Genomic DNA, 14779 nt, shown 5'->3' on the forward strand with positions numbered 1-14779 from the left:
ATTGCTCACGTACAGTACAAGGCTAGAAAAATGCATATAATACATAACAACAATCTAAAAATAAAATAAAAAATCTACTTAAAATAAATCAAGTCAAAACACATACTCTTGGTTCGAGTTATACAAACAGAGAACGGTCCATATGCTAATTAAATATTCTTGGAACGCCGCTCGGCCAATCAAATTCGAGGACTGGAACTAAACGTTCTATAATTCAGCTGTACTTCAGCTCAGTTTATTTGTAATTCATGAGGCACCTTAGCTGTATCTGCGATTGAGATGCACGTTTGAGATGGGATCTATAAATGGGATGTGCAGTGGAGAGTTCCTCGGAGCATCGATGATTCTTCAGCAGTCGCATCATTGCTCTGGTACTAAAGGAGCCGCTTCCTGCCGGCTGTCATCGCGATGATGAGGATGATGCCATTCAGCAGACGCAGGACGCACGAGCACTCTTGTGCCTGTTAAACGTCGGGATCACTAATCGATCGTGACATTGCGTGATACAACAACTGTACGTTGGCCAAGAGAACGAAGGATTGAATCTCGTCTTTCTCGCAAAACCTCTCCCGGTATTCTGGGGCAGATCCGTCTTTAAGTCTCCCTTTGAGATGCGTATTGATCTTTTTTAAAGATGTCGTCATCCTATATGTTCATGGGTCGGTTCTTTGAAGGGCAGAGATGTGGAAGTGAAGGAGCACGTTCATTCTCTTCATTATAACCTTATATCATCTTTTGGATACCAATAATATAAGCCACGAGAATGGAAAATACGGTGAGTGTTGGACAATATGCGCAGTGTTATCAAAGGCTTTTATGGCCATGTTATATGGGAAAGAGTGACTAATCAGGAGCTTACTTAGCTACATTTAAATGTTTTACACTGTGATGCAGTAGTATATTACACAACGTGTCTATTTCACTTCTGTTTCACATCTGTGGGTGTTTATAGTAAGCACAATAACGCTCAGAAGTTTCGTTTAACATTTTATCCATTAAGATCATGTTGAAACCAAATAATTAAATTATCCATACATTTTTTTTGAAAGAATATTGTGAAAATGATAAAATTTATATAATTTGTATATATATATATATATATATATATATATATATAGTAAAGATACCTAAAATATGTTTAATAACCCAAATAACTGGTTTTATTAAGTGGAAAATATTATTTATTATGAATGCATCAATGTCACTGTCAAAACAATGAATTGTCAATAGAACTATGCAAAAAAAATAGTTTTTCTAAAATATATTTTTTATTAAAGTGCATTTGTCTTTGATCTTTGATGTAAAATTCTGAAATTTAAAGTTGAGTCATACTGTTACCTATAAAATGAAATTAGCATCAGCCCACAGTTTATGTGACTTTTTTTTTATGTGACCGAAATGTGCCTAGAATAATATAATAGGGTTATTGGAATATATTATTAGATACTGTAAAATAAAACAAAACAAACAAACAAATACATCAATAAAAGCAGAATCTTTGCATCACGGTTTCAATTTCAGTCACATTTTGCCACTTTTATTGCCATTGTGTTAACCTTGTGTGCAATGTAAATGTTTGTACTGTATGCTGTACAGTATTTTTATTTGAGTGTGAACATAGTAGCCTATATATAATTAGTAAAGATGATAAGTATAAAATGAATGTAATACGTTTTAGGTATTATTTTCATAATTGTAATAGTAATATTATATTTATGTACCAAATGTCCCATAGTTTACAGAATTTTTTTTCCACTAATGGATTTTTACCTAGAAAATCTGACGTGCACCTGAAATATTTACAAATTTATCAATATCAAATTACATTGTATGATACCATATACCGTGAAACTGTGAAATTGTGATATTTCTGAGATGGTTTTCATACAGTGAAAATATGATATGTATAGAGCAGTGGTTATAACAGTATAATATTTTCACTATATGATAACCATCTCAGAAAATATCACAATATTATTATCATCATTCACACAAGGTATTTTTTCATAAGAACTTGTCGACATGACCGATGGCATTCATGAATAATGAACAGGTTAAGCAAATAAGCTCCATTCTAGTGTTTTTTTTCAAACAATCTATGAATATTGGTCAACTGTCTTGAGGTAAATATAACATTAAGCCTTTAATTAATTGTTTTATTCATACCTTTACTTGACTGAAACTGTAGCAGGTTGATGCATGGAAGAGGAAAGGCAGGATCCCAATGCTAGCAGGGTGAGGTTTAATAAAACAAGAGGTAATCTATCCAGGGCATAAAAATGGAAAGAGAACACAGGGAGAACAAGGCAAAGGAAAACACGCTACAACATAGCAAAGACTACGGCTAACACCAGGGTATATATACACACAGATTAACAAGATAACAAAGGGGTGGAGCTAATCAATACCTAGACAACTAACAAATATACTGTAAATAACCCTGTGTTTCGTGTGGTGAAGGGCTCACAGGGGGTCTCGCTGGAGCAGCAGGTGGAGAGTGTGGAGAGGAGCATTGTGTTCCTTAGACAGGAGCAGCTGTCTCTGCTGCATGGACTACATCTGGAGATCCTGTCCCTCCAGAAACGCTGTACAGGTTGGTGTCATGACCATTCACAGTACAGCCACCTGCATTTGATTTTGAGTAGTTGTACACACAAAAAACAACACACATAACTAAATTGAGAAACATTTCATTTATCATAAATCACATCTAATTGAATGTCATTCCAAATATAAGGTTAGCATGCAAATTAATTGTGTTGCCATGTCCTAGATGCACAGATCCAGTGCAGAGGAGAGCAGGGTTACGTTGCTTTGTTTAGTTACACAGGCTCCACAGAAAGAACCATGGGTCAATATCTTCCTGTCAGTGCAGGGTTGTGTTTTCACTCTCAGTAATATAGGACATGGCCTTTCCACCTGAACATCGCTGGAAATGTGCTGAGCCAGCTAGCGCAGAAAGACCAGCACACTGCATATTCATCTCTTTGCTCTTTTGCCCTGTAGAGCAACCAATCATGCTAGTTTAAAGCTTTCTCAGTTTCTCAGGAAATCAGTTTTTCTTTTGCAATCCTTTGACATGCATCCATTAAATCCATTAAAAACTCTGGAGTCAGTAGGATTTTTAAATGTGTTTAAAATCATACTCAACATTTATATTGTTAAAACTATGGTAAAAATGGTACTGTATTACAATTTAAATGAGCTTTATTTTATAAAACATCTATTTTAATATTTTCAAATGTAATTGATTAATGTGATTTTTGGGGAGAGGGATTGGGGATTCTGTGATGAATAGAAAATTAAAGAGAAAAGCATTTAGTTGAAAGAACATTTTAGCAACCTTATCAGTATGTTTACAGTCGGTTTTGATCAATTGAATGCATAATTGCTAAATTAAAAAAAAAATATTTTGCCCTCAAACTTTAGAATGGTAGGGCAAATGATATTGTATAATTGAAATTAATTGGCTTTATTTTACTTTTTATTGCATTTATCTCCGTAATCTGACCCATGTCCAAATGATATATAAAATGTAGGGTGGGACATTTTATGTGCTAAACAATTAAATGAATCATATAAATGCTAACCCAAATCAAATCAATTCTAATTTAGAACTTATGACATGATCTATAATGATTCTGGAATGTATTGTTTTTAAATTGTAAAAAAAAAAAAAAAAAAAAAAAAGGCTCAGAAATAACAGTGTTTCTGTGTGTTGCTTTCAGAACTTACACAGGAACTCAACATGAAGCCCCCAGGTCGGAGGGAAGCAGGTGAGCTCTGGTGCAGTCCAAAAAAATCTTGTTTTATTTTCATGTGTTTGTGAAAGAAGTTTTTGTATTTTTAGTACAGGTGTTCAGTTCAGTACACAGCAACAAGAACAATAGCTGTAGGTCTGCTTAATACAACAGCATCTAGTATTAAGGTTATGTGCAGGTAGATATTGATGTTTGTTACTAGATCATGTTTGAAAGACTTTGGCAAACTAATAATAAATTAAATTATCCACTAGACACTTCTTTTGTTGTTACATATATTCCATATAATGAGCTAAATTCTAGTGATTAGATCCAATGCAAATATAGTGTTTTCAATGACCATGTCTTATTAATGTGATAATAATTGATCCAAAATGCAAACCTATCGTACATTAAAATGCCACACAATGTACAAGCAGGAGACGACTGCTCTCCGTTCTGCAGGTCATCCCTCTCTCCTCCGGCCTGACGCAGCCTCATCCTCCCACAAATTGATCCTGCCTGCGTTTTCGTCTACTCTTGCTGCATGTTCCCAGTGGGGGTGTCCAATTACAGCTTGTTTTTTTGCTGAGACAAAGTTGGGCAAGGAGACAGAGAGCAATAGCACAAGAAAACTGAGAATAGGAAAGAAAGAAAATATTTCTATTGATTTATGGAAACCTTTGGCTTGGATATTTTTGTGATCTTGATAATTGTTAACACATAAAAACATTACATTATTACATATTCCGTTGCATTTAAATGTATCCAGGGCCAGTTCTACGGGAGTGTTAGGGTGAACTAAATGAAAGCAAGAGCACCTCAGTTGAAGCTGTAAAAATAGGATATACTGGCAAAACATATTTTCCAGGCGCTCCAGTGTGTTTTTGGGTTTAAACTTTGGAGAGCTTCAAAGGTTTCTATTTTCAGCGTGTTTTGTAGCATTGAGCAATCACTGACATTTCTGTTTATTTCTTGAACACAATGGCTAAGCTGAGGCATTTTCGTTAGAATCAGTTCACCGCTCAAAAGACTAGCTACAGTTTTGATCAGTGATGCACGCTCGGGATTCTCTCATTATAACAAACTTAAAACTATTTAAATAACAAATTCTCTGAACAGTGTAGAGCTTCGTTTATTATTACGTAACTTTTGGAGATAGCGATAAACTAAAATGAGGGACACTGTTTAGTGATTATACCATACACTCAATGGACAGGGCAAAAATATGTCAGAAGAGATGTACATTAAGAATAGAGTGCCCTCACTTATTTCAGAAGCCCCCTTAGTGTTTTGATTCTGGAACCTGGCCTGCCTGTATCTGGAGAAGTAGGAAAAAGTATAATTTTATATATTTCTATGTAATATTTATATATTTATCCCATATATCAAAGCCCTGTGTGTAGCGCTCGTACTGAACGTGCTTTGAACGACTATGCATGGTCCTCTCAGATACCGTGACCCAGATAGCACACAAAATTATGTATAAATTATACCCCAGTATTTAATTTCATGATGATTAAGTTCCTAGAATTCTGCAATGTTTATTTTAAAATCATGTAACAGAATGAATTATGTCTCTGCATTCTTCCAGAGACTGCTCTAGTGGGAGATTTAGGCCCAATCCCGATTCTATTTTATGCACGCTTTATATCCCCTTCCCCTACCCCTCCGCCTACCCCTTCCCCTTCCCCTTGTCCCTTGAAACAGACGGTCAAGGGGTAGGGGAGAAAATATTCCCCTAAGGATTGGGACATTACTACCATGACGTCACACGTCATCATTCGTCGTCTAGCTCTTACAATACACACATACTGGTGTGAATTAGACTGCCTTTAATTATCATTCTGTATTAATGAGCTGCTTAATGACACACACACACACACATTGGAAATCGCGCAGCTCACACATCCAGGAGAAAAAAACTTGTCAACGCTGCCCCACGACTTTTATTAAATACAGTTTAAATACTGAATCGCTACATCATATTTTCCAGCGACGAGAGGATACAATCGCTGTTTTTAAGTAAATCCCTCTAAAAAGATAAACGCACAGACGCGAATACATGCAACTTCCATTTCTCTCTCTCTCTCTCTCTCTCTCTCTCTCTCTCTCTCTCTCTCTCTCTCTCTCTCTCTTTCTCGCTTTCTCTCTCGATTAGGCAATATTTGAGAAAATGGTTTAGTGATTTCTAATTATTGGGGGGATTAGCCCCCATCAATGTCCATGGCAGTTATCACCCTGATCAGACATTCTTACTGACCCTCTGATGTCACATGGACTACTTTGATGATGTTTTTCTTACCTTCCTGGACATGGAAAGTATACTGAGCACACAGTTTCAATGAAGGGACAGAAAGCTCTCGGACTAAATCTAAAATATCTTAAACTGTGTTCCAAAGATAAACGGAGGTCTTACTGGTTTGGAACGACATGAGGGTGAGTCATTAATGACATAATTTAGATTTTTGGCTGAACTAACCCTTTAATACTTATATTTTTTTATGTCTATCACTTCTTATCTGCCCAAATTCCTTTGTCAACTGATTGTTTTCGATGTCTCAGTTTCATTACACATTCTATTAAAAGGTTCAGAGGCAGCAAAAAGTTAACTCAATAAAGAAAAGTGGAGAGATCAGATTTAGGGATCGGATAACACAGCATTTTCTGTAGTCCCATAATGAGTTCAACTCAGTCTGGATGCATGGAGTTGGACTGATAGGCTGGCTGTGAAATCAGGACAGTCTGGACAAACAGATGTGCTAGTATACTGCAAAAAAAACAAAAACACAAGCGAGACAAAAAAAAATAATAATAGAGAAAGATGTTGAGTTCACAGCAAAAGGTCATCAGGTTCATGTGGATCAGGTGTACAATGTCTGACACTGATTCCTATAACATATTTTTGGTCTACTTAACCTGTCATTTTATCTGAAAGACTTTACATTAATGTGAGGGCAAAGACGCTTTCAACTGGAAAATACCTTTTTTATCCTTCATTTGTTTAATTATAGTTAAATTACATGTTAAACACCGGCTGCTCTTCCATGCTTCAAACTAATTATATGACATTTTCGCACTCATAATTTACAGTATATAGTGTCAGATACATGGAATTCACAGTTATATGAGAGTGACTTAAGATTTGTTAATAATGCAGGTTTACATTTATTAATTTAGCAGAAACCTTTTTCCAAAATGACTTTCTAAAGAGAATACAATTATTTACTTTACATTTGCTTTATGATTTGAGGGCGCAGTAGTCAAGCATGCTTAGGGAGGTCTTGTCCTTGAACAGATGGCACACCATGCCAGTAGCCAGACCAGAGTTGAGATTAGTTGGTTTGGATTTGGTCAGTGAGTCCTGTAATCCTTGGGCACAGAAGAGACTTTTGTCTACTTTCCTCTCACACATCCACTTACCTTTTGGATTGCAGATTAGTTAGGAATTTGGTTTTACAGCTAAATCTGATTTTAGATTGAGGGCTTTTCCATATTATTCATGCCTGTTTCAAATCACAAGGGAGAGTATACATGAGACTTCTGAGTCTTCACTTTTTTCTGGTTTATGTTTATGCTGCATGTAAAACACGGGCTAAAGTCTACATGTGAATTATAGGGTGGGTTTGATTCCCCTACTTAAGGCTTGAACTCACTACACTGGTAGGAAATATACACTGAACAGAGGGTATATGAATCCAGAAACAACTTTATTTGGACACAGGGTGAGATCAGGAGAAAACAGGGGAGTATAGTAAACATAAACCGAATGAGCAGAGTATTGATGAATAGAACAGTCTTGCTTTGTCTTACAGATGGAGACAATAGAGACGGACAAGCACACACCTCAACATTGGTACCTACAGGTAAATAGTTACTGGAGATATCTTTGAGAACAGATGGAGGAGTACCAGGAATCTTCACAGGTAAGCACAGAGACCAGGTAAGTGAGTATTTCCTAGTTCAACGCCAGGCGCTGACTGAGGCTGAGGTCTTTGCTTAAATAGTGTGCTGATGACCTTGTAATTGTTGACAGGTGCAGGTGGTTAATATTTGGGTGATTGGGAGCTCTGGAAAGTGGAGGTGAGAGAGTCTGGTTCATCTGTGACATTATTTCCCTCTACATGGTACGCTCCAGCAGACCGAGGACCCTGATGTCGTGGTGGGCTACCACATTTTCTAGGAGCTGGACTACATCTGGAATGGATGGAATTGATGGAATTCTGTGAGAAGAGGTGGCTCTAGAATGTCATCTCGAGGTACCAAGCATCTTTCCTCTAGGCCATAATTCTCCAAGTCAACCAGATGTTCCAAACGGCCACCACAGCGCTGGGAGTCCAGAATTTCTTTGATGGGATCCTCGATGATCTGAGGCACAGGGGTGAGGTTTCCAAATGAGATTGTAAGTGCTTCGGAGGTCCAACTTGGTGTAAACGGAGGCTACCCAAAGTTGCTCCAAAGCAGCTGGGGGGGAAGATGATATTGGAACTTTATGGTGATCTTGTTGAGTGCCCGGTAGTCAATGTAAGGATGCAAGTATCCGTCCTTTTTGCCACGAAGTAGAAACTGGAAGCAGCAGGAGAAGTGGAAGCCTCATCTATGTACCCCTCCATAGCCTTCTGTTCAGGTATGGATAGGGTATAGGGGACATCCAAGGGGGAACTGACTTACCCGGTTCCAGGTTGATGGCACAGTCCTATGGTCGATGGGGTGGTAACTTGGAGGTTTTCTTCAGGCAGAAGACATCTGCGAATGGGACATTACAGGTAGGGATATCCACGGATTGTCTTTATACCGGACTCTCAGTGGACGTGGTGTTCACAGGGACAATCAAGGGTGACTGAAGAAGTCATGGGAAACAGGTAGGAAAGCATGTTGGCCCCCATTGCAGAACGTCTCCACTGCTCTAGGATGTTTTTGGCTGGTGTTGTACCAGTCAAGGACGCCCAGGGATGGTCGCCATGGTGGACTCCTCCAGAAGCAGTAGGAATTTTTCTTTGTGCAGGCAGCCAACTAACTCACAACGTCAAGGGTATAACTTGGTATATTGTACCTCTTCCGTTTAAAACTCTTCTTGTAACTGATTGGACCTGGTATGTGACCGGAGTGTGTGTCTTCTTGAGCTGTAGTTGCTATAAACAGGGTCAAAAATGTAAGAGTTTTTAAAAATATATATATTTTTTTGCAAGCGATTTACAGTTCAACAATGTTATTAAAGTTAGAGCACATTTTCACATTGTAGATTAATCGATAATGTAGATAACTCAATAATGTGGATAAAACATTGATTTCTCAATTTAAGATTTACAGATCACAAGAATGTCGATATTTGAATATTATTTAAATTTATTTATATATATATATATATATATATATATATATATATATATATATATATATATGCAATGTGATATATTTTATACAATATATTATTGATACAATATAATACACTTTTATTAAAGATGTCTTCAAGATTGTCTGTTGATGTTGATAAATTTCCTTGGGGCTTGCAAAGACAATCTAAGTTGTTCAAGACGAACGTGAAACAATCATGTCATGTCTATCATTTCAGAAGGTTGTAAAAATCAACCTTCTGAAAGTTGTATAATAAACAGTGCTTAAGCAGACCATGTTTGTGGTTCATTGCCTCACTGTTTCGCACTGAATCACATTCTGTTCTATATGTCTTCCAGAGGTGAAGGAGGAACAGAAGCAGTTGGAAGCCCGTTGTCGGGAGGTGGAGGAGCATCTGCAGGAGCAGCAGGAGATCCAGAGTGATCTGCGATGGGAGCTGAGTCAGAAGTCTGTCATAGTGGGTTCTCTCCGCGCCAGTCTGAAGGAAAAGGAGCGCCGTTTCCTGGAGGAATTAAAAAACCGCAGCCACAGGACCACTGTGCTTAACACCGAGCTGCAGAAGCAGACAGAGGTGGCTGCGTACCTGTCCTTCCAGCTGCATTCAGCCAAGCAGAAACTCCATCAGCAGAGGCAGCACAGGAGGCCGGCCCAGTCTGGTGTGGACAAGCCTCCCATCCACCCTTCGCCTCAGGCCAGTGCCAGTAGCCCGACCACCATCAAACCTAAACGGCGGAGCTCAAGCCGGCCTTCCTCAAACTTCCACACTGAACGCGCCAGGGAGTGCGTGCCCCGCGAGAGGGTGATGGGCCCCGAGGAACCTATGGCCATGCCTGACCCCGCCCTCTTCTTCTACCCCTACAGACACAGATCCCGGCTCCGCCCACCACACAGACATGCCCTGCAGGAGGCGGAGGGGGAGGAGTCAGAGGAGCTAGACCAGGGAGCTTCTGTAAGCAGACTGGCAACAACAGTAGCTAAAGCCACTGCGACCACTGCATCCACCACAGAGAACAACTCTGAATGAGCGTTTCTTTTACCGTTCAACCTGCTTGTTTTTATGATATTTCAACCTGAATTGCACCTTGAGCCCCTTGGGAGAACCTTTGCATTATGACTGTGACAGAAATGTTTATATTTGCAATACGGTCTGCTTTTTTTTACAGTTTGCACATGCAGTGATCATTAGACTGAGGAGAGATTTTTGCTTACGTTCTTGTTGAAACCAAATTTACTCATGTTTATGTTGCTGTAAAGCATTTTTGTAATCAAAAATGACCCTGACAGCCTCAGTACACGAACATGAAGTGCTTCATAAGGCCTGTTTTATGCATCCTGTATCTGGCTATATTAACAGGTTACAGCATTCACACTGACATTTGTGCTTCTCATACATTAACTGCTGTTCTTTTTATACTATAATATCTGTTGTCGCTGATATAATTTCTAGTCAAAATGCATTTCACTCTGCAAGAGACAGGTATAGATAGGGGACAGATAAGCTAACCTAGTGTAACGGGTTATTGAAATAGAAAAGAATTTAGGACGGGACTTGGTTCTAGTTATCGGTTGCTGATTGGATTATAAATTGTGGGTGTTGCACTCAAATATTTTTGGATAGATGGCATTTAAGTGGACAAAATGAAGTGGAAAAATTCACTCTATATAACATGCATTTACCAAAACAAAAACAAACAAAAAAAGAAAAAAGGAAAAAAAGAAAGAAATTCATTTTCATTCATTTTCTTTATCGTATACTTAATCTGCTTAATATCTCTTGGACATCTGCACACCTCTGAGATTGTGTATTTGAAAATTCAAGAATGGAAATTGTCTATTCAAGCATCAATTTGCCTCAAATTTCGGGCTTTTAGGCATTTTCAACAAGATTCCATTAGAAAAGGGAACTGATTTGCATTTTGTGTGTGTAAATGCGATTGGAACCCTGATCACACTAGACACACATTCAAATTAAGGTGTAAATGCAATGTAGTTCAGATCTAGATACAAAACATGTTCATGCCAGATCACACAGCACAAAACATGTATAAAATGCAGGATAAATATATTTATTGACGCAATATTTAGCAGTATAGGCATTTATAAAACAACATAGTAATGTTTTTTATTTATAAAAGATGTCTGGCATTGTTTATGTTCAGTAAATCTTCAAACACTTCAAAACACTTCAAAGGTGTTTTGGTTTCATGCAAATTACCATTTGATGTAAATGCAGTCACCTCTTCATTTAAAGTAATAATACTCAATTACACACTTCCAATAACCATTTCAAATATTTTAGACTTTATTAAAGAAAAAAGCAATTTAGTAACCCAGAAATCACTTTTCGAGCTGCCAAAGTGCTGTCAGTGTGAAAGCACGACACTGCTGTTTACTTGCTGCAGACTCAGGATGTGCAGAACAGGCTGAAGTCAGTGTCCTTGTCAACTTGTTACTGCTGTTCAGTCTTTGTTCAGCTGGTTTTAAAGCTGTGTGCCCTTGTTGTGGAATAACTCATCTCAGATATTTCTCTGTCTGGTGTCACCACAAGTGCACTCTTTCAGCCCTCCAGATGCGATGGAGATTTTATCACCTAAATACTCGTTTAGTCAGATGAGATCTACACAGCCTGAATCATTTGCTTAAGTGCTTTATCTGGTGTATAGTGTGTTTATGTGTGTGTGGGTTTGTTGATTAGAAGAGAGTGGGCTCAAGGGTTAACGCTCCATTGTTCTGCCATCATTAAATGAGCCAGTGATGCCCAAAGGACGGATTAGTTTTAAGATGCTTATGCTGTAATGCTTTGGTCTGATGTTGCAGATAACATGTTTGCATATGTGCCATTAGAATCAGAATGCTGTTTGTTTTATAAGTCTGTGTGGCCAGGTGTGTGTGCATATACCAGGAGCTTTGGTGATTTGATGACTTATAGCAATGTGATACATATCGCAAACATATTAAGTGTTTGGATCGCAAAAGCTTAAGCTTGTAAATTCATAATATGCAAGATTAGAAGTTGTGTGTGTACAAATCAATACTTCAATCTGGTCTTTGATGTGTAACTAAGACAGGGTCAGTCCATGGAAATGGATTGGATGGGAGTGACAGGCAACATTACCTTTCTTGATAACTAACAGACACGTTTGAAGGAATAGTTCTCTCAAACATGAAAATTTGCTGTGGTGATATTGTTCTCAACCTCAGGCAATCCAAGGTGAAGATGTGTTTGTTTCTTCATCAGAATGGATTGGGAAAAATGTAGCATTGCATCACTTTCTCACCAATGGATTCTCTGCAGCGAATGGGTGCCGTCAGAATCAGCGTCCAAACAAACATCACAATAATCCACAAGTGATCCACATGAATCCAGCCCATCAATTAACGTCCTTCACTCATTCACTGCAGAGGATCCTTTGGTGAGCAAGTGAAGTAATGCTAGATTTTTCTTTTCTCATTTTTTAAGTGAACTATTCCTTTAATAAGGGGCCTAATAAGTAGGTTATACCCTAGTACCACAGGGCTAAAGACAATATTCCTGGTTGTTAGCCTGTGACAAGAAACATAATTTTGCAAAATAACGTGACAGTAAAATATTTAGTAGCAGCACCTATTTACAAACTTTTTTAAAGATACTAACAATTGTATATGTGGTATTTCTCTTGCTTTATTAGATCAAATGATAATTCTGCTTTGAATATTGAATATAATGTTGTTAAAAATCCAAATATGAAAAGCAGCCCTCGCAGGCATTGTTACTGAATGCATAAAATGTTTCCCTTTCATCTGAAAATTGTGTCTAATTTGACACAGCCCTAACAAAGTGATATTTGCTTCACTCAGGGTCTGAAACCTTATTTTGTAAATGTATACGCATATGCCTGCCGCTATTTAAAAGGCCTATAACCAATTTTTGTATTGTATCAGTGGATTTAGAATGCAGGTATGTTGAGTTAGAATATAACCACATCCACTATTTAATGTATAGATTTCTGTTTTCAGTTTAATGATTCATCTTGGAATACTTTTGCTTATGAAATGCTTAATTGTTCTTAAGTGCTTTATACTTGTGATGTTAAAGAGATAAGCAATACTGCCTCACAAGATGACTTCTACATAATCATATTTACAACATACATTTTTGAACATTGTGGTGAATTTGAAACAATTATCCGTAGATACAGTACATGCAAAGTCGTTTTTTCTTTCTCTTTCTGATGTTATTTTGTGGTCCCCATTCCATGAGAAAAATAAGGGTTTTACATTGATTTTATTTGGCTTTGTTTCCCTTAATTATGGAATAACATGTCTTCCCTTAAACTGACTGTTATGTGGTAGAGGTTGCCTTGTTTTTAAAGGAGAGAAATGAGACAAGTGCTTAGAACTAATTTTTATTTGGAAACTACAATAATGTTAACACACACTGTATGTGCATGTTCGGCCAATACCAGACATCAGTGTCCTGTTTCACAAACATTTGCAAAGTTTTGAAATACACACAGTAATACAAATCTCTGACGACCCACAGACAATTGTGCAACAATAATGTGTCGCAATAAATAATCCACTGTTTACTCTATATTATATGATTAAAGGGGTTTATTAAATCACTGTCAGTCCTTGTTCATTGTTAGTCAACATGTCAACATCATTGAATTTAGAGAATAAAAACGTATTGTTGCTAATGTTATTGATTTCCTCAACCCTACAAGTGTGTCCTATACAATATTTCAGCGGGAAATAATTGAATCACTCTGATATGTAAACCCTTACTCAAAGGGAAGTTTTATAACTAAATAGCAGAGAACATACTGGAAATACTGTACTGGTATGTTTATGACTCAATTTCATGAGTTTTACACATATACTGTAAAAAAAAAAAAGTTGTAAATAAGACAAAGATTATAGATGTTTCACAAGAAAAGACTATTAGTGTTTGTACTTCAAAATGTTTAACAAAGTGTCACTTACTGTTTCTCTATTTATTTGTAAAATATACTAGAAATTTCTGAGTGAATTATTTTCCAAGTAAATTCTACACCTACGTTTTTTTCCAGTTAAAAACTATTTTTTAATACAGTTTTATTAAAAAATTTTGACACAATATATTTCCAATATTACTGAATAGTTGCAACAAACCAAAATATACTTTAATTTTTTTTTTTTTTTACTATTTTGTAATAAACATGCAGAAATATGTTCCTATATATGACTTGAGTCTATCATAGTTATAATATTCCATATTTCAGGAACAGATGGCACAATCACAACATTGATTTTTTTTTTTTTAAACATGAAAAGCAAATAAACTGTGAATAAATAATTAATAAAGCAAGGCTTACCAATCAAATTTGGGAGAAAATGTACAAATGAACAAAGATGGATCTTTACAGTCATCTTCCAGAAAATTAAAGTCTCTTATTCTACCAAATTTTCAGGTATTTTGACTCTTAAGCCCCTTTCACACTGCACGTCGGACCCGCAATATTCCCGTAACATTGCCTGGTCGCCTTCTGTGTGAAAGCAACCACGTCCCGGAATTGATTACCGAATCGAACCCGGGTCGGGGACATAGTAACATTGCGGTAATCGATCCGGAACGAGCGCTGTGTGAACAAAAGCCAGATCTAATTCGGTATCGAAGTGATGACGCGCGTTATCGCGCGACTTTTTTACCGGCTGTTTTGAAG

At 37.3% G+C, this 14779-nt stretch overlaps 1 protein-coding gene across 1 annotated transcript; it reads left to right on the top strand.

Moving 5' to 3' along the window:
• Positions 1 to 219: 219 nt before the first annotated feature.
• On the top strand, positions 220 to 13700 carry LOC128028575 (coiled-coil domain-containing protein 92-like). The gene is made up of 4 exons (XM_052615838.1): positions 220 to 775; positions 2461 to 2593; positions 3729 to 3776; positions 9434 to 13700. Exons 1-4 carry the CDS (start codon positions 764 to 766, stop codon positions 10117 to 10119), a joined length of 879 nt encoding a protein of 292 aa, XP_052471798.1. The 5' UTR covers positions 220 to 763; the 3' UTR covers positions 10120 to 13700.
• The last annotated feature ends 1079 nt before the right edge of the window (positions 13701 to 14779 follow it).

Source organism: Carassius gibelio, chromosome A15, assembly GCF_023724105.1.
Source record: "Carassius gibelio isolate Cgi1373 ecotype wild population from Czech Republic chromosome A15, carGib1.2-hapl.c, whole genome shotgun sequence".
Lineage (NCBI taxonomy): Eukaryota > Metazoa > Chordata > Actinopteri > Cypriniformes > Cyprinidae > Carassius > Carassius gibelio.